The following is a 27,420-nucleotide window of genomic DNA, read 5'->3' as shown; positions in this document are numbered from 1 at the left end:
GCCAACAAAACCCTGACTTAAAATGACCACTTTTGTTAAAGCAGGTGCAAGCTGTGCATAAAAATGTGGTTATTTTATATCTTGAAGTCTTCATCTTGTTCTAGGGATGCCAAACAGATATGGTGGTTGACAAGTTTTCTCCTAGGACAGCAGTTTCTGTTTCTGGGCTATACCGGATACTGACAAATCTGTCCTGGAAGCCCCTCCATATTATGTCTGCTTTTTCATGCTTCTGTGAGTATCATTGAGGATTGCATCAATTACATATCCAAAATAAACCCTCTGCTCTTACTGGAAGGTGGAAATAGAAATCCTGATTACTCATGTATAACCCGTGACTGCATACCAGATATCAGACTTGCTACTTGTAGTCTGAAGACCAAACAGGTGCTCTAGTTGTACCCTCTAATTTCCTGCTTAAATAAATAAATACATAAATAAATAAATAGTACTTCTGTGTCATGTAGAAATGACTCTGTTGTTTGTGGCACAGTCTTGCCAAAGTTGCAGTAGCTTTCTATGTTCAGATGCAGCATGTTGAAGTGCGGTGCTGAGCTTACTCCAGAAGATAGCTCGTCCCCCTCACCCTAAAAAAATATTCTTGTTACTGACAGCTCAGCTGTCATTGTGGCTCCCAGCTATCATGAGGATAGTTCAGGGAGCTACTGCAGGTAGGTTACTCTGCAGGTAGGTAGTTTATTCAAGTTCCTTCCTGCCTGTAGTGGATCCAGGTGGGAATTAAGCTTGCCAGTGTGGTTTGTAGTGCATGTGCTCCTGTCTGCTGTGGACAAAGTCCAGGTGTCAGTGCCGGTTCTCAGCCTGAGCCCTGATTTCAGTGACAGGAAAGTGATAGGTCTGTTGGACCCTGGTACGGATAGATGAGATGCCCTCAAGTGTGTCTGTTTTTCGTCCTTAGAAAACTCGAAATTTTCTGTGTGATTGCTCATCTGCCTTGAGGGTTAGCTCTACTGTGGTGGGATAAAAACACGTGTTGGCATCCCTATTGTTCAAGGCTATATGGTGATCTGAACAGCACTGTTAATATGTGGGGATGCTGTAAAACTCGATTTGTTTCACTGGATCCATGTGCTGTAGATAAAAAATATATATATTTGGGTTGAAAGTGGCTGTCTGAGATGTGACCTAGATAAGGAGGGAAGCGTTCCAGCAGAAATGGTGTAGTCATGGAGTAAGTGGTGAGATGTCTGTGTTTTCTCACTGTAACTTATTCTGCTGACTCTTCTGTTGATTTAGGTGTCTTAATAGTACTCCAGCATGCCTTTTTCACTTATTTTAGATCTCTTCTGGCCTATAAGGTGCCTGTTTCTGCATGATACAAACTTTGCTTGTAATCTGTGCAATATGGCTGTTCTGCACCTCCCACTGGATTTTTGCAAATCGCTTTCCTTGTGGTTGCAGTTGCCTGGGCGTGAGATTTGTTCAGTTCAGGAGGTGTGCAGGTCAGCGGGGGGCTTGGTGATGCCTTGCGTTCGGTGCACTTCCTTTGTCTGCACGCCAGCACAGACGGGCAGCACCTGTGGTACAGGAATGAGTTATTGGAGACAATCTTGAGGCTGCTCTGAAGACAAGAATAGTGGGCATTTGATGACAGTAGAGGTTTATTGAGGAGTCTGGCTAGCAGGGGAGGATCTGGTAGTCCCTGGATGGCTGTGGTTGTGTGCATTTCATCCCAATTTAAATTTGAAGGGCATTATGCATGCCTTCTCAAGCTGTAGGTCTTAGTTCATTGTGACTTGAAAGCAGACCTGCTTTGTAAGAAAACTTTTTGCTCTTTTTTTGTCTCAGAAGATATGTTCTATTTATACATATATATATTTATAAAAATAAATAAACGAGGCCCAATTCACTGTTGTGTAGCGCTGGCTAAACTTGCACGCCTGCTTTGGTTAAATGTAATCATTTGCTCTGTGTAAATTGTTCTTCACATCTGAACATCAGTATAAGTTGAATAGTAACCATTTAGCAACACAAATCCAAGAGTTTCATAAATTTTTCTGGCTAAATTTTTACTGATGGCAGAATCTCTAGCTTGACCATAACTCATTTATTTTTCGTGTCTTTTTGTCTGTCTTTGTAATGACCTGTTCTTGACATACTGTACTCTGCAGCTCAGTGCTGAAGACAGCCTCTTCATTATTATTGAGCAGCGATATTCCAGAGTGTTTTTTGATGTAGTACATCTTGCACAATCTGCTAAACTAAGGCCTTCAGCATGCCTTACCAAACTAGTCACATCATTTTTTCATCCCTCTTTCTAGTTTGTAGTTGGTGAGTCAGACCATCCATCGACACCATAAATCCTCATTCAAACAGTCCAATTTACATATTGCTACGATCACACTTGAAAGTTCTAATAAATTTCCTTCTGTGGCATAAAGCCCTTTGAATAACAGCTCTGTCTAAAACTGTCATTTTAGTACCCACGAGCTTGTCATCTTCCTGGAGCTTATTACTCCAGTTTTAACAGTACCCTGCAACTGATGTCCTGCCTGCACGTTTCTCACTGAAAGGCCTGTGAAGTTCCGTTGTCTGTGGTGCTGCTACTCGTGTTGCCAGTCCTCTGCGTTTTCTGTAAGCAAACAGCCTTCACCAGTGCTAGACGAGGTGCTGGCCACCTGCTTCCTTGTCTGTTTTGTTGTTCCTTCAAAGCAGTGGGCGAGAGTCTTCAAGAACCATCTCTCAGGAGTGAGCTTTTGCTTTTCACATACGTGTAGTTTTTTACTCTTCTGGAGTGGCATATCACTTACAAAGGGTGCCTGATCCAGGCGTCTCTGTGAGGCTATGTGTAGGCCTATTTTCTGTAACAACTCTTTCAGTTTAATATTTACACATTTTTTGTGTTGAAGAATATAGAAACACTGGTGATGAGGGGAAATCGTTGGATGCACACAAGCTGATGCACTGTTTGGGTTACAGTTTGCATTAGCAAGGGAAAGAGGTACGAGGAGCTAAAAGTTGGTATTTGAGGTTATTGAAACTGCACTAGGAAACAGCATTTACCTGAAAATTTGTGCATGATGGGCAGTTGTTACATGGTCCCTTTTTAAGTCAAATGCACTGTATTTACAATTATTGTACAGAATCCATTCTAAATAGCTGTTTGCTGTTTAATTTATTTCTCTTGCAAGTATGCAATTTATCTTAGATACCTTTCCTCTTTGGTCTTTGCGTTCATTCTTACTTGTCACATCCAGATGTGCTTCATGCCCACTGACTTGAATAGTAAAGAGAACAGAGAAAATTCATTTTGGAGCAATCCATTGCACTGGGATTGTTTGTGAAGACAAACCTCTTGGATATAATAGATAAGTTGAAGTCTTTCTTTTCCTGTTAGTGTCCTAGATAGCCTATCTACTCTTCAGCCAGAAAAAAAGAGGCTATTTTCATCTGTAGAAGGAACTCAGTCTTTGAATGGATCGATAGACAGCATAATGAAAATGGATGTGACAAAGGACAGGGTGCACTTCTTGCTACAGGGCCGATAAGATCCCTCATGTGGAAGTGTAGTATTTGAAATGGTGTGGAGGATATTTGTTTGCATGTGGAGTATAAATGCTACTTGAACATAGTGGTAATTTTAGAGCTAAACAGTTTCCAGTCTGATGAGAGATTTTTGGCATTTTATTTGTTTTAGGCTTTGTTTTTAGGGTTTGTTTCTCTTGCTCAGAGAAAAACTCGTTCAAGACCCTGCTCGAGGTGGATGAAAGCAGCAGATGTAATTGGATTTTGGGTTTCCTGTGTTTCACATCAGTGTCTTGTCTGGGAGGATTTAGAGAAAGGCTTCTCTTCTGCTCTTTCTCATGTTTCCAGCTTTTGTTCTAATGCACAGTGAAACCAAATGTCAAACTCTCATCCTTCCTTGCAAAATGAGTATTTTGCTTTCTAGTTCTTCTTGTAAATCGTGGTGTTTAGGACCAGCTAATAGTGGTATGCACCTCTCACCAAAGACCACTTTTAGCATTGGGTCTGAACCAGTTTCCAGTGAAGTTGCTGTAAACTTGGCCTAGGAAGCCTAATAAGAAAAAATGTGCAATATGCTGGGGAAATGTCAGTGTTGTGTTGAAGACTTGTAATCTGTACATTCAGCCTGCTTACTTCCTGATTGCTGTCCCCAAATAGAAAGTGGATGTTTGCTTTCAGATGTGATGAAAACAGGCAATTTGATCGGCTAATACCGAGGGTGGCACTAAGGCACGTGCAGAGATGGGAGTCGGTAGCTCAGGTTGATGGTTGGGCTTGGTGATCTTGAAGGTCTTTTCTAACCGGGATGATTCTGTCATTCTATAAATGCAGTGGTCTTTATGGATTTAATAAAACAGTAAAATGAGCTGTAGAGATGTGATTGCAGGGCTGGACTGAGCAAGCATGGAATTTTTGTCTGTTTATTTGTTTAGTTGTTAACTTAAAATTTAGGAAAACCTTTTCTGGCTAGGACTGTTTGCTTTCTAAAATACAAGCGCTCTGGATTACAAGTATGTATGTTTTACCTTGAGAATTGGTTTTGACATCCTTTTCAGATATTTTGCATACGCGTATTTCCCTTAAACCATTTCTGTATCTACCTGAGTGGGCAGGTTCAAGGTGCTTTTTGGGTAGGCGCTTTGCAACAGTGAAGCACAGCAAGTTCAAGCCCTGGTGCAGGGATGGAGCTGCCTGAAGAGACCAGTGTGCATGTGAGTGCCTATCTCATGTGATGTGATGGATCTTGTAGGTCACAAAATTAAAGAAATAAATCTGCTGCGGTGTTGCTTAACATGTTTGTGTAATAGCCTGTTCTTCTAATAATAGGTAGTAAGAGTCATCTGATTATTAAACACTTACACAGGCTGACATCTGAGTTCTGTGTGAAATTGCAGAACTGAGGCCAAATTCTTCGTGTTGTTCAGGTGCTCAAGTCTTGCTGATTAGGAATTCATTGATTTCAGTGGGAGTGAGGTTATTTTGGTAGTTTTGCCTCTCCCTCCTGATCATAAAATGGCTAGCTGAGCACACAAATGGTCTCACTGACATTTTAGTGATGTCTTGGTGGAAATAAGGTGCAAATCCACTTCTGGACAGACAGTGAGTGATTTCTGAGGCTTTTTGCACATCCATTTGAGAGGGCCCGATTTGTTCCCTTCCTCCCCCCATATGTTGACAAGAAGACCTCTCTAATGCTCAAGTTGAGTACTCTGATATCAAGCATCAGTTTGGAAAATTGTATTTAGTTTCGCTGTTAATTATTTATAAAGTATGGATGTAAACACCACACACAGTGGTGATACATTAACGGTACCCAGACTGAAAAATAAATTTTTTACAATATTATAACCTAGGTACAATAAAGTAAAAAGCAAGTCTGGAAAACACCAAGGAAGGAGAAAAACCTCTCCCATCTGTTCATCTGCTGTTCTCTCCCACTAGGTATTGTTTTTTTTGAGTTGCATGTAGGGTTTTATATCCTAGATGTAAGCAAAGCAGACTGCCTCCCTGTAAGGTATTTACTGCAGTTTGTTACCCCATGCAGCATTGCAGTGATTTCTGTACCTCCGTTGTACAGGAACATGCTGAGATGTTGGAGCACAGACAGTCTGGCAGGTGGCTGCACAGTGCCTAATTACAAAAGGGTAACATGGATTTCTGTCATACGTATATGTGAACATAAATCAGGCAGGAGATGAAAAATATTCTTTGTCCAAGTTGGGCAGCAAAACAGGAAGAAGAACTAGCAATGACTTTTCTGGAACTTTCCCACTAACTTCACTAGACTCGTTCTCTTCGGGGGATGTGGTGTGTTGTTCTGTTGAGCTTCTTGCATCAGACGTGGAAGAAGTCAGACTTGCAACTCAGCCTAAATGAGGGTGTAGACAGAGGTGTGATTACTCTCCTGCCTCACGTGTCTGTTCAGTGAGTACTTAAACGGATAGGGTCTAGTAAAAATTTGATTTTGGTTACCCTTCTACTAGAGGCCAAAAATTGGACTGTGCTGGTTAATTGGAGAAGAGGATGAACATAAGTGGCACCCTTGATGCTGAGGCAGTTGGCAGAGCTGCTGGCATTTGTTATGTTTGGTGAAACATGCAGCCTCTGAGATGTCTGAGAATTGTTTCATTTCAGGTCGGATTGTGGCACTGAGAGTGCTGAGGAATATTTGTCTTCTGCTTTTTGTCTGAGACTAATTGATGAACAAATTAATGTATGTTCAGTGTGAAATGAGAACTGAATTATTTATCTTTGTCTTTTTTGGATAAAGACGTGTAAGTTATGAACAAACAGTGATGAGAACTTTTGGTTGGTGTAAAGTCAACAACTGACTGAAGTACTGGAGCTAGGTATTTTAATGGTATGCCTTGACTAGCTGGAGTGTGTGTGTTCTAGGCATAAGTTCATGAATACCTCCAAGTACCTATTAAATTGCAAAGCCTAACTGAATCTATTTGACCCAAGGACTTGCAGAGGAATACTTCTGCCTGCAGGAAAGCTGCTGTTGTGCACAAAGATTGTAAAATCACCGTAGAGCAACCTACCTTTGGTTGTTAAATCCAGATGTCAGGATGGTGGCATACTTTTTTTTTTTTTTTCTTCCCCATTTGTTTGTCATTAAAAAGAGAGAGAAAATACCTGCAAGTGCTCTTATGCATGTACTTCCAAAGGTAAAGAGGAACTTAAGGCCTTTTCCCCCCCAAAGATATGAAAAGAATAAAGTATGAGATCCTTTACTATGTCATGCTGTATTTATGTTGTAGTTCAGAAGGACAATACCAAGCTGTAGCAGAAAGCTCTGTCCTGTTCGAAGGGAGTGCAAGTGGGGAAGAAATACAGTGCTCTGGTCTAGAGCTGCACTTAGGCCTGTCACAGGTGCTCCTGGAGACCTTGAGGAAGCCCTGATGGAAGTTTCTGTCTCAGTTTCCTACCTCTAGTTCTGCTGTTGTCAGTTCAGGCTGTAAATATTCAGAGAATGTTCTGTCTTGAGATATGTACAGCAACTAGCACATAGGGTCTTGCTCTAAGGGCACTGTGGCAATATGAATAATAATCCTTAGCCAAGGAAGCAAGGCACGTTTTCCCTGTGCAGCATAATAGTGCTTTAAATTCTTCTGCTGTCCTTGGTTGTGTGTATGCCAACTCAGCAACATGCGGAGACACTGCAGAAATTTTTACGTATGCTATGGGTTTGTGACTGTGCTTCTACAGCCATGTAAATCAGAAATAACTCTGCTGAAATCAGTGTTTTATGTACTGGCATATAACTGTGGGAGAGAAGAATGGATTTATTTTGAAAAATGGGAACAGCAGCTTGCTTAATGTTTCTTTCCTTGCATTAAAAAAAAAAAAAAGCATTGATGATGTTTTCCTAATGGGCTCTAAAGATTCAGCCCTTAAAATAAGCAGATTCATGAATAAAAGAATTGTTCCTGGTAAGGAAAAAACTGCCAAAAAATATGCTTAATTTATGGCACTAAGAAAGAAATACTCCTGTAATGGATGAGTTAATTTTGCCACTTGATTATGCAGCTAAAGTTATGGGTGTTATAATCTTAAAATTGTTTCCAGTTTATTTTGTTTCCTTCCTGCATCATATAAATACTGCAAAGTAGTTTAAAATGGATGTGTGCTGTGCAAGGAAAACTTCCCTTTGGTGTGTGTCACAGTAGCTTGCACAATGCCATGTGAATGCAGTCGCCAATCAAATGTGCATCAGCTACCAGCATGCTGATCTCGCCGTGCTGGTTGTCTGCTCTCATTAGATGGCGCGGATAGTGGGAGTAAAGCAGAGGCTGTAGCATCTGGGCAGGTGTCCTTGCAACACATTTCTCCAAGATACTACTCTTAATTATAAAACAAGAATGTTCTTCTATGTTGTTTTCCCCTATCCAGTGACTTTTCTTTCTTTTGCAAGGTAAAAGACTTCATTTTTCTTTCTCTTGGCTAGAGCAAGAATGTGTTCAAGGGCTCAGGGCTGCTTCAAAGCTTTGTGTGTTCTGCTGAGGACTCTGAGCAGTCAGCATCAGCTCCTGGGTGGCCCAAGAGAGTGAATGAGGGAGTCTGCATTCATTTTGAAGTCAGAAGAACAGAAAATTTGGACCAACAGATTTCACAATGGTTGTTTAAAACCGTGACTGAGAATGCAGGGTGCCTAGCTGGGAGCTACTCTCTTCACTGTAATTACCTGGGTTTGTTGGAAAATTCAAGTGCAGGGGTTCTTTGCCAGTGATTTGAAGGAGCCTCAGGTACTATGGCGTGCTGATTACCCCTGAGTACTGACATTGTTTTACTGTAATGTAGTTCTTAAAGCATGCAACAACAGATTATCTCAATTTATCAGCTGTGGAAGTAGTTGGAGAAGGAGAAACTGGCGGTCTTCCAGAGGTTTCAAAGGCAAATTCTAAGGCAGAATTGAGAGATTCAGTTCCCAGGTAGTGCTCTATCTATGAGGCAGCAGGTCCTAGTTCGGCTGGTTAAACACCAGCTGAATTCTGATGTCTGATGTTGTCTAAAATTCGGTGTATTCTTATTATAGACCAAATAATATCTTCTTAGTTAAGACTGCTACGAAAAACTGCTTGAAACTGAATTGATTGAAGTTTCTCATTTCTTCCAGGGAGTAATGTGGGTGCAGGTTTCTAGCAGCATGCTAGTTTTGTGAGGTGGAATAGGATCGAAGCTGCGACTTAGAAGTTGGGATTTTGGTCTCTTAGATCTGTTAAGCATTACTCGAGAGACAGTTCCTAAAGGCTCTGAGATGTCAACATTAGAATTTGTCTAGTTCTAGTTCCCTGCCTGCCTGCCAGCTAGTTCAAATCTGCATCATCTTCTGCCCAGGACTGATGGCAAGTTCCCAGGCTCTGGGGTACCCTGGCTGATAGGGTGATGAGAGGTGTGGATTTTAACCTCCCTCCAGCAAAGGAGGAAACTGAAACTGGACCTCCTACCTCCTGAGCACCAGGGCTTAGTATGAGAGGAGGATGCCACTACACCCCAGGTCAGCCCTGTTTCAGAGGGAAGATTGACAGCTCACTGGTGTTCAGTAGAACAATCTGCAAGTGCACAGCTTGTCAAGATGTGCCAGGTGTGTGAACACCAGAAGAGAAAGAAGATGGATTCCTGCGAAAGGAGATGCAAGATATGCTGCCCCTTGCAAAAGGCAGTTCAGCTGGTGGGTAGCTCAGCAAGAACATCCAGTGAGGGATAGCACTGGTGAATGAGGGTGAGGTACCTGCGGTGCTCGTGAGAAGCAAGTCTCTTTGGGGACCTGGTCCTGGCTTCGCTGCAGTTTGATCGCACGCTTGAGGAGAGGAGTCAGAGCTGCAAAGTTAGGGTGCTGCTTTGCATACATGGCATGAATTGGGTAGAGAATATTGAATCCAGCAGACCTAGAAATTTCCTAAACAAGCAGAGGAACTCTCATGGAATGTTACGTTACAAGGCTTTTGGTTTTGTTTGTAAAAGTATGTGCAGAAGATGTCATGAATGTCCAGAACTGAGGCCGTGGAATGGAAAACTACAGTCTTAGGTGTTAAAGCCTACTTCTGTGATTCTGTGATTCCATGGTCTTGCAGAAATTGCTGGAATTACACTTAGGACATCTGGGTTATCTCAAAGTAGAAAAAATACAAACGCCTTATTTCCTCTACAAAAAGACTTCCCCAGTTTGCTCCCCTGTCATTCCGCAGCCTTGACTGTTAAGAGCTTGTCTGTGTAACGTGAGGGATAATCTGCGTCAGAATCCGTATTCGCATTAGTCCTCAGGTCTTTGTCTCTGATTTTGATGGTTTGATGGTTTCTCTTCTGGCTTCCTCTATTTGTGAAAGGAGATGGGATATAAAAGCTAAGTGGCTGCATGATAAAGGTGTGCTGTCTGTTAGAGTGCTAGAGAAATCAGGATCTATAGCTGGTGAAATGTAGCAATTCCTGGATTTCTTAATAAGTCAGGCTATGGTTAGTCTTTAGAAAGTGGTTCTTGCTTGTAGAGTACTTTAGTGTCTGTATTTGTAGCCCTTAATTTGCTTAAAGAACTCTGAATTCAGAATATTTTGTGTGGCTTTTACAGAGGAATTTTCATTCAAAGCTGTCTTCCTCCACTGAAGAAAATTCAAAGCTATTACCGGGTGGTGTGAAGAGGTGAGTGGATAGGGCATAGCTTATATTGGCTGTGCTTATGGTAAATATTCCTGAGGACAATGCAATGAGTAGAAAGCCAGGGCTTTAATTGACAGGCTCAGACATGAAAAGAGAGACCTGTTTGATGCACTTCTCATTACTGGGCAAATAGAAGGTCAAGCTAATTAGTTCTCTTGATAACTTGCTTACTCCACTGTGGGAAAACTTGAATGTGTCTGAACAAAACTGGTTTGCAATGCAGCAGAGAATTGCCTTCCAAAATCATTAAAGAAACATTAAGGAAATCACAAGTGTAATGCACCTGGGCAGATTACAAGGCTCTGCTAAACCAGTGCATATTTAAAATTAGCTCTAATTTCTGCCTTCATTTAATGCACCTTCATATCTTTAATGAGGACTCTTGTGAATTTTAGCAAAGGGGGGGAACTGAAAGTGTCCCAAGATAGCACTGGTTTCATGCAAATGATTCAACCAATTGCTCTGTGGCCAGGTTTAAAGGCTGATTGTAGTACTTCATCTAGTTTGATTCCACTAAACATGTACCCTATGCTGAGCCTAGTCTTGGATCTTATGTTTGTCAGTGTATGTCTCATGATAATGGAAGGCAAATGTTGCCTTGATAAGGGGAAATCAGTCAAGTGAATGCGTTGGTGTGCTCTACCTGAGAGTGAAGCATGCTTACACCAACGCTGTGACTTCGTGGCCATCTGATGTGGTGTGCTCTGCTACATCAGTGAATGCGTATTTATTGTTTATGGTCACCTAGTAGAACAACATTTGTAACTAAAGAGGTTTGTAACCATTTCATAAAGCCCTAGCACTCTGCTTTCCTTGTTCCACATCCTACAAATTCAGAGGAGAGGCAGGCTCTGCCTGCAGTACGAATGGTCATTGTAGCAGTTGTATGCTGCATCTCCACGGCCCAGGCTCTCCAGTTTTCCATTTGGGTGTAAACAGTGCTGGTTCCATTGCAAGCATAAACCTGGATGTGCCCCTATCAGCTCTCTTTTAGCTTGTGGAGGTTTTTATATGCTTTGTCATTAGCACAGATCAATGGGAATCAAACAGTACAGGAAGAGTGCTGCGCAGATGTAGTTTAAAAATCTGCACACCTTGAAATCCAAATCAGTAGGCACAGAGGGGAACCAAAGAAATATTTTTATCTACTTATGGGAAGTGAAGTCAGGAAGAAATCAAGTAATTTACTGTAGCTCCCTTGGGGGAGCATGAGTCTAGAGTGGGAAAAGAGAAGTTGGAATTCAGATCTCCTGAAATACAGCGTGATTGCCCAGCAGCAGAACTGCTTTGCACAGTGATGTGTCTCATCTGAAAAGGAGAGAGTGTTTGGGCACTGTGGGTTTAGCTTCTTTGCGCAGTGAAAGAAGCCTCTGGGAAAGTACTCGAATGCTTTCTGAGACTGGTTTCAGAGATATCTAGTCTTTTAAAATGAGTTACTTTTTTTCCTCAAAGCTGTTCTGTGGTTCAAATCAAAAGCATGTATGGACTGTGAAGCTAGAAGTATTGTGCAGGTCACCTCATTTTAAAAAGTGAGAACTACTTATGTGTATGTTTTCCGTTGGCTTTGTCTATCAAAATGGTCCCATGTTTTGGCAGATTGTAGCAAAACTTGGTTTAAACAATGGGGTTAAGATTTTTTTTGTGTCTGGATATTATAGGAATGTGTTTCCAATTTTAAGCTCTTCGTAAGTGTGTGTATAGCCTAAATGTCAACTCTTTAATGTCAGGATCATTCCCATTTACAGTAAAATTTAGTTTTGTATAAGCTCCCTTTTGAAAGAGAAGGAAAAAATGTTCTCATTTTTATTAGTATCTATGGCTAATGCTTCTCCTCTTACCCCATTCTTCTGCGGTATATTCCCTGCTGGCTCCTTCTGTTTTGCCTTGACATCCAGACTTGGATCATGCATAAACAACACCTGATGGTGTCAGTGGGACCGCTGCATACTTGAGTGTCCTCACAGTAGTGCCCTGCCAGCAGCGATGACATTCCAGCCCTGCGTTTGACATTGATACCTGTTCAAAGACAGTGAGGAGTGTTACTGCCTGCTTGTGTTTAAAAATGCATAATGTATGATTTTAAAGAGTTTTTCTTTTTCCCTTAATGTGCCTAAAGGCAGTCTGTCCCACAATGCTAGCTTAATCCTTGACTATGAAACTGTATGTCCTTAGTTTGATATACACACACAATTCATTTCTATGTATATGAATGAGAATTGTGTGTATAGCAGATAAAATACCTATTAGGACTGCGTGAACATCCTACTTTTCCAAGTCTAATGCCTGTGTTTGTGAGCTGCTAAATAGATCTTTGATTTGCTTTTTGACGCACAATTTAGTGTGTTGCATCTGCATTATTTTTTTGGCTATTCAGACCAATTTAAAGAAGTCACTTTACAAACCTTGTTTTTTTTCTTTCTTGAGACCTCAGGCTCTGTTTTTATTGTTGTGTAGGTAAATGGAAACCAGAGTTTCTGTGTGCCACCAACAGATGTCCAGTCAGAAGATTTCTTTTTGCTATGAAGTGTACAGTTCATTGCATTTTTGCTACAGACCTACATAACAGGCATGAAACTAAGCTGGATGCAGTTCAAATAACAATGTCACTTTTTGTAGGTTTATTGAGTGGCTTGTAATAATTAGAAACCATGTGTAATGGCACTTTTTATTTTCTCACATTTTGATTTGTGTTAATGGATGGCAGCTGCTGGTTCTATTACTGCAATAATCGCAAGTTCTTTTGATTCTGGCCTTAGTATAGATGAAATCATATTTCTGGTCATAATGCTTACAACTGCTCGTGTTCCCCATGACTATGTGATAAAAATTGCCCGTGCGCATAAGTGAAGCCTACTTGAACTTTGTAACTACAATTTCAGTTTTATTAAAACTGAAGCCCTTACAGAAACCTGCTATTAAAAATTCAAAATTTAGATGTTGGAGTGCATATTGAAAAAGCTGATGACTGATCTGAGCAGGATGAGTTTTACTGAGTAAACAGTGAAGTGAATAAGGCCTAGTGGAGTGATACTGAATTGTATCAGCTACAACTCTAGACCAGCAGTAATTTTATTATTTGAAACCTTTGTTCTGGCCTACATGAACACTTTATTAAGAGGGATAGCCTAGTTTAATGCAGCATTTAGAAGCAGAATCTCTGCAGTTGAGAAATAAAACTTCATACATTTGCAGGAGGAGATGACTGGTTACTGTAGGGCTGGAGGTGGGCTGAAGTGAAAGGCATGCCAATACTCTGTCTTGCATGGCCTTGTTTTTGTGTACAAGGTACGTGGAACTGAGTTATCTTGCCTAAGAAGAGAGCAACTGTATTAAAATACAGAAAGGCACTGGGTATAAACGGAGGAGGAATTTTTCGCTTTCCTTCAAAGCAGAAGTGCTGCTCCAGTAGTGCCTGATACCTCTTTTTTAAAAAAAAAAAAGAAAAGCTTCTTAGGTCTTCAAGAAGATCCATCATTTGCAACATCCCTCTTTCACTGCCAACACGCACCCTAGCAGAGGATTTATAACACCTCCCATCTGCTCCATGGCTAAGAGTTGCTGTGAGCAGAAGCTGGGCAGGCAGCACCTGCATGCGTCCATATCCAGTCCCCCTCCTGTTCCAAGAAATGAGCCCAGCAGTTAATTAAATGGGTCTTTCCCCAAGTCTGTATTCAGAAATACAGATACTCTGGTTAATGGAGTGTAGACTTATTGCTGGTTGAATATTATTCATCTCCCATAAAACTGTTGTAAGGTACGACTTCCTCTGTTTTGTTGAGGAGGGGAGCTCAAGAGGGCAGGAATAAGGGTGAGAGTAGTGCTCCGACCATGTGGGTCTTACTTGCAACTGCAGCTAGAATGAGAAAGGGAGAGCAGTGTGCAGGCTGTCTTTGTGTGTTTAATGATAATTCACTCTTTTGTAGGTATTTGCCATCATAAAGGGGGAGCCTGGAGGAATTACATCCCATTCAAAAGGCTGAATTTAGGTGAAATGTATGTTGCTCTGCCATAAAATGAAACAACGTTGGCAATCAACATCTTCCTTTCTAGCAAGGATCAACTTCACAAAATCTCGTAGAGTGGAGCTAGTCTCCTTTCTTCCTCCCTGTTTGCCCGGTTCAAAACTGGTTATGTTTTTGATGTTAGGACTGCAGTTCCCAAATGCTGAAATAGCAACATTTGGTCCTATTTTAGAGCTTTCTTCACGTTAGAAATATCCCCTTTTTAAAAAAGTAAATACTAAAATTCTTGCGTGCTCATGTAAGCCCATGGGTATAGAGTGCACAAATCGGATGAGCGTCATGATAAAATCACAAGTCTGGCTGCAATGTGTGTCTGTAAGTCATCCCTGAATGGATTGTTCCATAACACTAGCAAGTACTTTGAAGTCTTTTGAAGTAGGCTAGTTTTGAATTAGTACATTCAGCAATGAATGACCTGCTTCCTATTTTACTTTACTTTTTATGAGGCCACTGTTCTACAGTAACAGGCTGTGAAAGTTTTGGTGGATGTGGAATGGGGACCCTACAGGACTTCTTCCAGGTCCCTTGCATGTTAGCATGCAAGGGCAACTAGAACTGAAAACGTTAAGTTGGAGTCCTGAGCTCTGCCTGTAATGTCGAGCTGTGTCTTAGCAGGCTGCCATGTGCTGCAGCCTGTACAGTTTGCTCTCGGAAGCCTCTGGCACTACTGCTGTATCAGTATTAAACAAACCAAGTGAATGTGAAGGTCCATGCAAGAGCAGTGAGATGTGGGCCTCAGTGAGAGAACAGATGTGGAGGAGGCAGAGATGGCAGCTCATGTGGAGCAGAATTCAAAATACAAAGTGTTAGGCGTGTATCTAGGAGGAGAGGGAACTGAAGCCATGAAGTTACAATTGCTTGACTCTTTGCCTCTGAACCACAGAAACTGTGTGCACATTTTAATAACGTTGTGGTATGAGTAAGGACATCATTGTGCACAATTCTTTTGCTGACTCTAGTAATAAAGCATTCTGCCCTTTATTTATAGGACTGCCTCAAGGATCTGACAGGAGGAATTGAGTATGCTGCCAAGATATTAAATGAAATTCCCCAGAAAGACATTCAGTGCACTAAAAGAGCCTCAAAGGCAGAAAGGGAAGGAAATGGGCAAGGTAAGTCATACATAATGATCTCAGTTGGCGTCCATTGATCTCGTCCAGCATCCTTTGAGAGTGGAATATCCATAAAAGTCTTTTAAAAGTCACTTGGATATTCTGGGTACTGTTTGCGCTCACAGATGCGCATTGTTCAGCAGTAAAGCTAACCGTGACAAGCCATTTTCTTTTGACCCAAATAATTAAAAAATGTTGCCGCAGTCCCTTGCTGTTAACCTGAACAGTCAGCAAAGAAATACTTAATTTCACCTGGAAGTCTCTAGCTCTCTCCATTCTTTCACTGGTTTTCCCTGAAGGGAATTCGTCAGCATGGGATTGTACCAGGAGAGATGAAAAGTCCCTTGAGCTTTTACTGTCTCCAGTGTGGGCCAGTGATGGATACCTGAGGTGAGTATAGGAACAGACAAGTGCATGGTGACATTCTTCAGTCATTACTGCTACCCATTTGTGGCTCAGAGCCTTCCTGAGCCACATGAATTTATCTGCTTGCTTTTTGAACTTAAAGAAGCTACGAGCGTCCATGAGGTCTTCCAGCAAGAAGTTCCAGAGACAAACTGTGTGTTGTTAACTACTGTCTCTGTCTGGGTTTAGTGCTCCCCCAGAAGTTTCACTTGAATCTCCTTAGTTCTTACACTGTGGAACAAAGGAGCAAACTTTAATTTTTATGTTCCCTGTGATTTCAAATCTCTCCGACCCCATTTTCTGATTTCCCACCTGGAAAGTTCTCATCTACTTAAGTTACTCCTTGTACAGAAGTTGTTCTTTCATGTATCTAAGCTGCCAGCTCATGAATCTTGTGTGGTAAAAGGAAAATGGTTGTTTTGGGGCAGACCTGTTTTGAGTATGGTTTTGTAACATCCCTGAGCTGTAAATGTAGCTCTTGAGAAAATTCTTCTTTTGTAGGAAGACCTGGGAAGTTATGTGTTTCAAGTGACAATGCAAAACACCTTATAATTTGGAAAACTGTAGTTTACAGGAACTGTAATGGTTTTAAACTAAAAGATGGTAGATTTAGATATTAGAGAAATTCCTTACTAGGAGAGTGGTGAGGCACTGGCGCAGGTTGTGTAGAGTAGTTGTGGATGCCCCATTCCTGAAAGTCTTAAAGGCCAGGCTGGATGGGGCTTTGAGCAGCCTCATCTGGTGGGAGGTGTCCATGCCCATGGTAAGGGGGTTGGAATTAGATGGTCTTAAAGGTCCCTTCCAACCCAAACCATTCTGTGGTTCTCTTGTGCTCTGATAAAGAAACGTTACCCTAGTATGTTCTGTTACAGCTGGGACTGTGGGGTTTGTTCTTGGTTTTGTCTTTTGTGTGGTAGGGAACAGATTTCCAAATTTAATGAGTGGCTCTCGCTTTAATGCTTGAACAGCTTTTTTGAGGAGGTCTAATAGGGGAAGTGCAAATCTTTTACAAGAGACAGAAGTCCACACCTGTTTCCAAAATGCACTTAGTGCTTTAGGTCAACATTTTCCTAAAATGCAGGAGGGTGACATAAATATTAGTATTACAAAGTGCTTCTAACCTCTATCTAAGGAAGGTGGAAGGAAGAGGCCGTGTCCATGGCCATGTTGTTGAAGGCACAGGGACTGCCCACAAGCTGTTTCAGCTCAGAAAGTTTCTCTGCAGCTTGTGTGCAGTTTGCTCTCTTCTGCATTGTTTTATTACCTTCTATAGACTCCTAGTAGTTGTCATGCACAAACTTGGCTTCCTAACTCCAAAGGGTGAAAGCAGTTTGTGGTTTTTATTTTTAATAAATTTGTGATGCGATCAGTCAGGTTCTCCAACCCAAGAATTATGAGGAATCAAGACCCACCTAAATCTTTGAGCATGTTGAGGTTTTGGGTACCAATGTTACGGTTGTGAATACTGTTTTTGAATCTTTCCTGTTCACTCTTCTATTACAAGCGTAAGACTATCCATGTTTTATCTTATTTTTTAAAAACACAACACTACTGCATTATTATCATTATTCCAGTGATGTTGAACAAGTGCTTGGAGCTGTACAAACCACGTGAGAAATACTGAGGAGACAGCATCTGAAACTTGACAGGCTGTAAGGTACAAATTTGCTCCAGTTGTGCTGACTTGGGTAACTGGTGAAGGGTATAGTGCTGCTGCTGCTTCTTGAAATAGAGCCTTGAACTCTATTCAGCACTATGTACCAGCTAGCTAATCTTGTCATCTGCACTGTACTCACAGGCACTAGATAGCATTAGCCAGGGAGATGTTGAGTCTCTTGTATTTTGTTTTCACTGTGTTTTCTGGTATGCTCTGATTGCTCTGCGGTACAGTAGCAGATGCAACTTTCTCATCTGAGCAGTCCGTGTCCTTTTCACCAGGAGTGTTACCTCCTCTGTACAGGCTTAGTGATTGATGATATTGCTGCCAAACTGATCTGTCTGGCCCTTTCATTTCAATTAAAAATGAACAGGTTAGAGGGGGACACCTCCAAACCATTGCTGAAGATACTAATAGTCTGGTCACCCGCCTTGGTTATTCTAGCGTCATGTGGACTATTCTTCTAGGTAAATATCATTCAGGTTCTCTCCAAACAGTAGAGCAATGCAGTAATGCCATGTAAAGTGCTCCACAGACAAACCTCTGCTGAGTTCTTAAAAAGAGTCTAAAGCTGGTAACAGACTTGACATGGAGTCGCTTTGATCACCACTAAAGCGCAGTCACCTCCAAGCCAGAAATACAGCAGGCCTCCTTTACCAAAAATCAGAGTAGGCAACGTGCTTCGGGGCTCTTGATTCTGGAAACCAAACTACCTCTGCTTTGGAAAAGCAGCAGGCTCTGGCCTCTTTGGAATTTGGCCTTGTTGGACTTTGGCTGAAACACCTGTGTGACACTAAATTAGAAAGTCCCTCCAAGTTTTGATGACCAAAAGATGTCAGTGCTTTAAAATAAATAAATAAATAAATACTTTGAACCTGGGCAAATATTTCACGCAGTTCCCTGACATTTTTAATAGAGTTTTTATTGATTACAGAGGGAGCTTTAAGTACTGGCTTTTCTAGCGTTGGACCTCTTCACTAAACAGCTGCACCTAAATTTTAGCAGATGTTTCTCTATTTTGAGCTTTTTGAAACCTCCAAGGATTTTTTTCGATCTAAGTACATTAGGACCAAATGGTGAATTACTGAAAGTCAAGAAACTTTGTTTTTATCATAAAAGTGCTTTCTAATAACAGAAAAGGCGATATTAAAGCCTTTATTATTGTCTTCTGGATCAAATTGCTACAAATTATTCCATATTTAGTCCAGTAAAACACTTGTGATTACTTTGTATTGAATATGAACTGTAACAAAGTAATGTGGCAGTTGAATGAGCTGATGAATTAAAAAGGAGAATCTTTTACAGCTGGGAAGCTGTCTTTGATGTGCCATTTATTATTTCCATGCTACGCCATGTGCTGGTGGTAAGCATGGCTGCTTTGGAGTCTGCATTTCTATTTGTGCACTATCTCAGTTATGTTCTGATTATAGGAACCATTGGGTTTAGTGAGTGTAGCTGTTAGAAACTGGAATAGAAAATACTCCAGTGAGCAAACAAATAACCAAGTATGCACAACAGCTCAATAGGATTAGGAGAAAGAGTTTCCGTTTAGTGTTTCCATAGAGCTCAGAAAAGAAATACAACTAGCAAGCTAACGTTTTCATTTGTTTGTGCAACAGTGCTATACCAAAAATGACTTCTGTCAGTTACTTGAATGGAGTAAGTTGGCAGACTCTGCCCTTTTTTTCTTAGGGCTGCAAAATCTGCTCTGGGGAGGGGGTTAAGTGTGCATTGTCCCAGTATGTTTCATTTTGGGATCTTTTAGGAGCTGCCATGCTTTCTGGCAGCTTTGGATTTGAGTTGGTGATGCCTCTGTTGCCACCTCATTCTCTTGAAGTCTTGTGCAACATATTTTTTTTTTCCTTGTAGTGTGTAAATAACTTCAGTTGCTGCTGTCTGTAGAGGCAGTAGCTCCATGTTCTTTGCTGCGTGGAAGCCCTGCAGCACCGCTGGCAAGTAAAAGAGTCCAACTGCTTGAGTCGTTCAAACCTCTTTTCTTTTTCTAAAGCTGTTGGTAAAGTATCCTGGATTTTTCATAGAAATGTAGGAGCCTGCCTTTTAAGCACAGTTAAGGTAAGTATTGAGCCAGCAGTGCGCTGCTTTGTGTCCAGGCTTTAAAGACCAGCTGGCCTTTCCTCGCACAGTGTCAGTCATGGAACTGCCTTTCTGCTGGGAAGCTTTTGGTATGGGAAGCCACTAGTGCTAATTTGAATACAAAAAAAGGGGGAAGAAAAAAGAAATTGTAAACTTCAGCAGCTGGTGTGGATTTTCCAGATACTTATTTCTTTCTGAAAAGAAAACAGGTAATGAAAGTGTTTTTTAAAAAAAGAACAAAACCAACCAAACAAAAAGTGCTAAGAAGGTATCCTAATAGAATGAAAAAGCAACTGTTAAAAGTGAGCAGCCTTCATTTCTCTCTACTCTGCACAATGCAGGAGACTTATCAGAATTTTCTGAGCCCTTTCTGTGAAGTGCAGACTGACCTTTTAATAGAATAATTTAGTTTGGAAAAGACCTTTAAGATCATCGGATCCAACCATCCATCTAACACTACAAGTCCACTATGAAACCATGACCCCAGGCACCATATCCACACATCTCTTAACTACCTCCAGGCATGGTGAGGCCACCACCTCTCTGAGCAGCTCATACCAACACTGAACTACCCTTTCTGTAAAGAAATTCTTCCTGATACCCAATCTAGACCTCCCATGGTGTAATTTGAGGCTGTTGCCTTGTATCCTGTCACTAGGATTTCTGGCACTGCAGCCAGCAGTCTGGCAGTGTGCTTTCCTGGAGCTCACAATTTTGTCTTTTCTTGTTGCATGTGTTAAGATAAGAGGGTTCAGCTTTAAGGGAGAACAGGAGAAACCACAGAATTACACCTGTGGCCACTTCCTAATGCCTCCTGCTCTGCATATGTGTTTCAGAATGGAAAGGCTGAGGAGAGATTTGCCAGCCAGGAGTACCTCATGGCACAACACATTTGTCCAGTATTTCTGGGTGCCAGCAGCAGCCAAGCAGTAGGAACAGGGCACACACAGCTGGTGAGGCAGTTCTTGTCCATCACCAATACGTACAAGGGCAGCAAGTTTCACTCCTATTAAAGGATTCTGTCCAGACTTCCCACCCTTCCTTCATCTGGATCAGAGCTCTGTCAAGGGGCAAAAGAGATCGGGCCAACTACAGGTAAATGAACTCTGATTTGAAAACTGTCTTACTGAGTTAAATCACATTGGAACTGAGGTAATAGCTCTTGCTGAGAGACAAGAGCTATTAGATTGTGCTCAGTGCTAGGCTAACACGGTTATGTACTTTCCTGCAAGCCTGGAGCACGGCCAGAGCAAGCTTAGGCTGTACTCACTAGAGACTGTGGCTATCCTTTAGAATAGAAGGGATAAAACTCAATTCTTTCCCCTTATCTTTAACAGTTAGGGACTGCTTTTTGTGCCCTGAAGAATGATATCTTCTCACCTTCAAAATGCTGCAAATTTTTTTTCTATATTTATTTATTTTTATTATTTTTATTTTTGATGTGAAATGCTAGATATGGAGTCTGTGGGGATTCGGGGCATTTGGTGTTTGTCCAACTGGATTAAAAGCCTTTATCACTTTATTTCATCTACACCTTCACATCTTCTGTGTTATAAATTAGACCACACAATTTACAGGTCTATTGTAATTATTTTATTAATCAAGTAAGCAGACATAAGCAAAACAGCGCTGGGCGGCTGGGGAGTCTCCGCTCCGCAACAGCACGCAACTTCCCCTTTCCAGTGTCGCTGTTTTATAGCATTGAAGTTCCGGCTTGTCAAGACTTGTCGAGACCTGTCGAGACCTGTCGACTTGTTGAGACCTGTCCTGAGATTGCGCAGTCTGTTGTTGGGGGTCGTTGTTCTTCCTCCGGTGATCATGCGTTGTGCTTGTGTTCAGGTGGGGGCAAAACAGGATGTCTTGCTTTGTCCCCATGTTACAATGCCGTGAGTTGTGAAACCTTATCTCCTCAGTAGATTCTTTAAATTCTCAAGGACAATGAACAAACCCCTACTAATTTATCACAATCCCTCCTTTTTCTTTTTCAAACGTATTTTGTTCATTGAATTTTTGCAATATCTGCTTACTGAGCATCAAAGTTTCTGCGTTGTCCTCCTCCTGCTCAAGAGATTCATACTTAGCACGCACAAGCATAAGATGAGCAGCTTCTAATCGACTTTTCACAATTGCGATTACTTGATTGAATATACATGGTCCAAAAGTCAGTGTTAATATAAGTAACAACAAGGGGGCCCTGCTATGGTTGATAGCAGGGTAGTAAGCCAAGGTGAGTAATTAAACCAGGATTCATACCAATTCTGATGAGCCTCATTTTCCCTTTTGCGTTTTTCTAATCCTTCCCGCAATTTAGTCATTGTATCCCTTACCACCCCAGTATGATCTTTACCAGATGGTATTCAGCCACTGTGTGATGGGTATACATATACTCTTCAGTGTGGTATAGAATCCTTGGTATAATGACCACCTGTACACAAAAATCATGAGATGTGTTAAACAATTTTAAAGATAGGCAAGGAGTGACTCCCAACAATGAACATACCCACCTAGTGTTATTTGCAGGAATTAACCATTTATGTGTTTGGTCCATTCTTATTTTTATTTATTTATTTTTTTTTTCAGTGGCATGGCACAGATCATTTTTATCTCTTGGAACTGTGCCGATACATCTACCTTTTCCCGTAACTTGGGTCAAAGTTATCCCGATTTCCTGACTCCAATTGCACTTGGAAGAATTTGAATATGGGGGCTTAACACTTACACATAGCCAGTACCCTTCGGTTATCTCCTTGGGTACAACCCCTTTCTTTTTTTCACAATGCTTGGAAGCAGTGTGGGAAAGGATAACTCTGTCAACTTATTAGAAAACACTGTAGTAGGTTGGGCAGTCCCAGGTATATTTACAGTCTGGACAACCAAACCTTCCCCTAGTAACTCTTTATTAGGCCCGACTACCTTGGAAGTCTCGGGTTTTCCCTTCTTTATTAGGATGAGTCCTCCCCTATCTGTTCCGTGTTCGTAAAATCTGACATTTTTCCTAGTACCCAGCTAGTATCGTCCGAGTTTGTTATATTTATATATAGAACCTTGCAAATTTCTTTATTTCCGTGGAAGGTTCCTGTATACCCTATACCATGGCCTCACCACCTGTAACGGGGATCCAATTGTCGGTTACAACTTTGCAGCCCATATCCCACTTGTAAGAATTTATCCCGACCAGCCCCAAGTGTCCAGTCTGTAGCAATGGTTTCACACCCCTGGTATGCACAGTAATACACGTTCAGGCATTTACAGTACCCCTTTCCCGGGTTAGAACTTGGGCAGAAATAAAATCCCATATATATTCCCAGCATCGGGGCCTCGAGATCAGCTGACATAGTGTAGAAGTAAAGCTTGGCCCCCCCCCGATGTTATCTGGGTTGCAATAACCTGTTGATCTTCGAATCAACTTAAAGTCCATTTAAAAGGTTGGTGGGAGTGGTGTTGAGTCGCTATGCAGGATGAAATCAGTGCGAGAACCCCCAAATACCGATAGGAATGGCTGAGGCCCATTTCTTTCCCCACTTATTCACTCCTCTGCCTCACTCGTCAGTTGGGTTGCAGCCAACTACGAGGTTTTAGTTCTTCTCGGCAGCAGTAGTGTTCTTCAGGGGAGAGCCTCTACCTTAACCCACGGTACCTATCGAGTTTGTCGCAATGTGAGCTCCAGGTCTTTGTTTCCTGGAGCGATCTCCCACTTCTCGTCACAGATGGGTCCTTTAACACGGCTGGCATGTGTCCATCCTTTCTCCGCAGTCCAAAGGGCTGTTTCTGTAGTAAGCAAAACAACATAGGGGCCTTCCCCATCGTGGTGTTAAAAAGAGTCTCTTTCAAAGTCTTCATTAGAATTGAGGGTGATCAAGTGGCAATTCCAAGTCATAGGGCATACCATATAGCATTTCAAAAGGAGAAATTCCTACATCAGTTCTGGGCTGCATCCATATGTTTAACAGTGCAAGGGGTAAGCATTTTACCCAAGAAGCCTTAATTTCCAGCATAAGTTTTGTTAGTTGTTTCTTAATTTCACCATTCATTCGCTCTACCTTTCCAGAAGAGGAGGGGTGCCAGGGGCTGTGAAAATCCCACTCAATATACTTTGGAAAGGTCAAAGCCCTGGCTCCCGTCCCCCTCTAGATAGGTTACAGAAGACCTTTTTTATTTACCTTTTGACATATAGTACATCCTCTATATGTGTGCTTCCCTAAAGTATATATTTCTACACAGACATGCTTTCTTAGAACAACATCACACATTGCTTGCACCTCCCAATGACTCTTCTGATGTAAAACAGTTAATATTTGCCTCATTATCACTTTATTCAGCATTTCTCTCCCATTGGGGAGTATCGATTCTCCTTAAAATGATCCACATATTTGTAACATTAATACCTCCTTGGGAGGTTGTAATTGCTCCAAAACCTTTTTTAGAATTTACCCAAATAGATAGGTGGCCCTGTAAACCCCTGAGGTAAAATTATCCACCTATATTGTTGCTTCCACCCCCATTTCAGAGTCTTTCCAGTCAGAGGTGAATATACGTTTGCTCTCAGGGCCTGAGAGCACTCCATTAATAACACTGTTATTCCAGTCTAACAATTTACTAGTTGAATGCCCAATTTAATCATCAAATCCCTTCCCAACAAGTTAGTTTCCGCCTTGGATACATACAATAATTGCCCAGTGATCATTTTATCCCCTGGTCTCAGCTTAGTATTCCCCAAAAGTGGCACTGTTATCCCAGTACCTTCTACCCCTATCACATTTAGGGTTTCATTAGTTAATTTAATCCCTGAAGCTTTACAAGTCAGTAATGACTTAGCTGCCCCAGTGTATTGGGTTTGCTGGCAAGGTTCGGGGGGGGTGGGGGGGGTGGGAAACTGCAGTGGCAGCCCCCGGGAGAAAAACCCAGAAACCTCCCCGTGGTAGGTAAGGGACAATTTCATCTGGCCCCAAAGGGGCCCACTGCTGCCCAGAGCCAAGCCATGAGCAATACAGTCCGTGCCTCTGTGAGAGCACATCCACGAAAACAAACAGACAAACAAACGAACAAAACCCTGCTGCTCAATAGCAGTTGGGAGAGCGAGAAACCCCCCCGCAGACACCAAAGTCAGTGCAGAAGGAGGGGGAGAAGGTGCTCCAGGCGCTGGAGCTGAAGCCCCCCTGCGGCTGCTGGAGAGGCCCCTGGTGGAGCAGGCTGTTCCCCCCCTCCCCGATGCTTGGGAAACTGAACAAACATCACAGCAAATATGCAAATATACCAAAACTTCTAGACTGTTACTTAGATAATGCCTACATCACCTTTCCCTGCTCATTCAATTTCAAACAGCTCTGTTAAATACTACATGCCACACCTTTAACACCTTCAGCAACCCTTTTAACACTTCCTTTATCTTTCTCAAGCCCGTACTTTTCTAATACCAACACCAAAGGCTCAGTCAGAGTCCAACTTAATTCCATACCTTTTCCCTCCAAGATACTGAAACAACATATCAATCAATATACCATATTTCATCCCATTTTCCTTCTTTCCACAAAAAACATTAACTGTAATATGGTGTTATAATTAATAGTTCCATTTAGGGGCCACTCCGCTCCATCCTCTAGTTTATAAAGTGGCCACCATTGATTACAATATTTGATAAGAGTTCTTTTACTTTCTGTACACTCTCACCCCACTATATCCCTCCAATGTGTTAGTATACACCCTAGGGGGCTTTTCCTCGAGGTTTCTTTGCTTTGAACATTTCCTATTGTAATCTACAGTGGTTAATATTCCACTGTTTTCCTAGAAGCTCTTTACTAGTCAATCCCAATCCCTCCAAAATCCACAATATATAGATACACAAATAAAATCAAACCACTGTAAATTAACTGCCTGTTGACAATTACACTGAGGACATTTAAACCTGATGAGCCGATAATATGCCTGGGCAAATTTTGTTCCCTTAGACATACACCTCTATGGCAGTTCTTATATTTACATATTTACATATTAACATATGAATAAAAGAATACTTTAACAAAAATGCCCGGGCTTTTATATATACAATATACAATGTGCAGTTATTATTCCAGTTAGAATTATTCCTCAGCAGCTGCAAACACTATGTCAGTTGCCATTAAAGCTTGCTTACCGTCCTCCTGTCCTTTTCTTAAAATCTCGGACATCCCCGGAGTTAATGGGGATGGCCACATATTCCATTCCTGGCTGGGGTCCCCCCATCGCTATTTCTTGTAGAGGATATAATCCCTCCCTTAAAGCAGATTTCTGATTTCTTGCCCTGCTTCTGGTTACCGGCCCCTGTGTTTCATGATCCGATTCCGTTTCTCCTGAATTTGCTAATTCGGGGAGTCCATTAAGGACAGGAGCCGTTGGTGCGGGCAGTGGAATATAGGGCGGGGGCGATGTCGGGACTTCTAAGTCCTTTCTCTTTTTATCCCACCCTCCTTTTTCTTTTAGAGGATATAGATGCGTCCTCGTATCTGAATTTATCCAGAGGTGCGCATATTCACTTTCTTCCAAACTAAAGGGCTCCTTAGAGTTAACATAAATATTGAGGGCTTGGCATACCCAATCCTCAAAGGAGCCGAACGGGGGCCAGAAAACGCTGTCCCCTTTGATGGGCTTGTTGCCCCACACTTCTATACAATAATAAATCATTTTTAACTTTACTCTTTCCCCGCCTAGAAGGGGAATCATCCCAATTCTTAATCATTTGTCCTAACGGACTATCAGAAGGAACAGAGGGTATCCCTACAGCATTGGATCCCTCCCTCATGGGGCCAGAAGGCTTACTTTTCTTCTGTCCCATCTTCCGGAGCACCTTCACACACACACACACAACGCTTCCCCCTTTTCGTGGCCCAGTCCCTCGCGGGAGGTGGGAACCGCACTACCGAGGGGTCCGCACTCGCTTCGTCCGCACTTGGACGTCTCAAATGTCGTGCTCCGGGATACCCAACCCCAACCGAACGGAACACCGGCCTATACTTACCCACCCCGTGGGTCTTCGTTCGGGCTTCGTGCACAAAGGTTGCCTGGGGTTTACCGGTTTTATTTGCTTGTGTCTAATTTTGGGTTCGTCGGTGAAGGGTTTGATTGAAAGTAGTCCTAGCGAAGGCCGCTGAAATCAGCGGGGCGCCCCCTCCGAAGGTCTTTCAATCAGATTTGCCTTCATCCGAGTCACGGCACCAAATTGTTATAAATTAGACCACACAATTTACAGGTCTATTGTAATTATTTTATTAATCAAGTAAGCAGACACAAGCAAAACAGCGCTGGGCGGCTGGGGAGTCTCCGCTCCGCAACAGCACGCAACTTCCCCTTTCCAGTGTCGCTGTTTTATAGCATTGAAGTTCCGGCTTGTCAAGACTTGTCGAGACCTGTCGAGACCTGTCGACTTGTTGAGACCTGTCCTGAGATTGCGCAGTCTGTTGTTGGGGGTCGTTGTTCTTCCTCCGGTGATCATGCGTTGTGCTTGTGTTCAGGTGGGGGCAAAACAGGATGTCTTGCTTTGTCCCCATGTTACAATGCCGTGAGTTGTGAAACCTTATCTCCTCAGTAGATTCTTTAAATTCTCAAGGACAATGAACAAACCCCTACTAATTTATCACATTCTGCAGCCTCAGAACAGAAGCCCTGAAAACATGTTAGGAGATCACTGCAATAGTTCTTGCTGTTGATTCTTAACTAAAAGATGTTTAAGCCATTTATGTGCTGGCCTGTACGCTAATGTGGGTGGGCTGGATGCAGCGTAACTTCCATCATGCTCTTTCTTTTTTTTGGCATTTTGACTCTGTCTGCACAGAATTATCGAGGAATCTGTTCAGGTATGAGATATTCTGCTTTAAAAAAGCTAAGCCACATTCTACCTGGAGGAGATTAGCATCCGTGAAGGAAGGGAGTCTGAGATGCAGAAAACAGCAAGATAAACTGTGTAGAATAGGTTATGGCTGTGTGGGACCAGGGTATGGTGCTTCACCAAGAAGCTTCC

General features: G+C 42.0%; 1 protein-coding gene across 4 annotated transcripts in view; it reads left to right on the top strand.

Annotated features, from left to right (window-relative positions):
- The window catches only part of LOC311421272 (uncharacterized protein), a 223,185-nt gene that overhangs the window by 17,589 nt on the left and 178,176 nt on the right, over positions 1–27,420 (top strand). For 3 of the 4 annotated variants that reach the window (XM_084492971.1, XM_084492972.1, XM_084492970.1), the window contains exons 3-4: positions 15,151–15,274; positions 15,574–15,664. In XM_084492971.1, the coding sequence (XP_084349097.1) occupies positions 15,151–15,274; positions 15,574–15,664 (215 nt within the window). The remainder of the gene's footprint in view (positions 1–15,150; positions 15,275–15,573; positions 15,665–27,420) is intronic. The other variant, XR_014684778.1, reaches the window with a different exon arrangement.

This window comes from Aythya ferina (genome assembly GCF_964211825.1).
Source record: "Aythya ferina genome assembly, chromosome: 19".
Lineage (NCBI taxonomy): Eukaryota > Metazoa > Chordata > Aves > Anseriformes > Anatidae > Aythya > Aythya ferina.
Note: the sequence above shows the minus strand (reverse complement) of the source record. Positions and strands in the feature narration are given on the sequence as shown.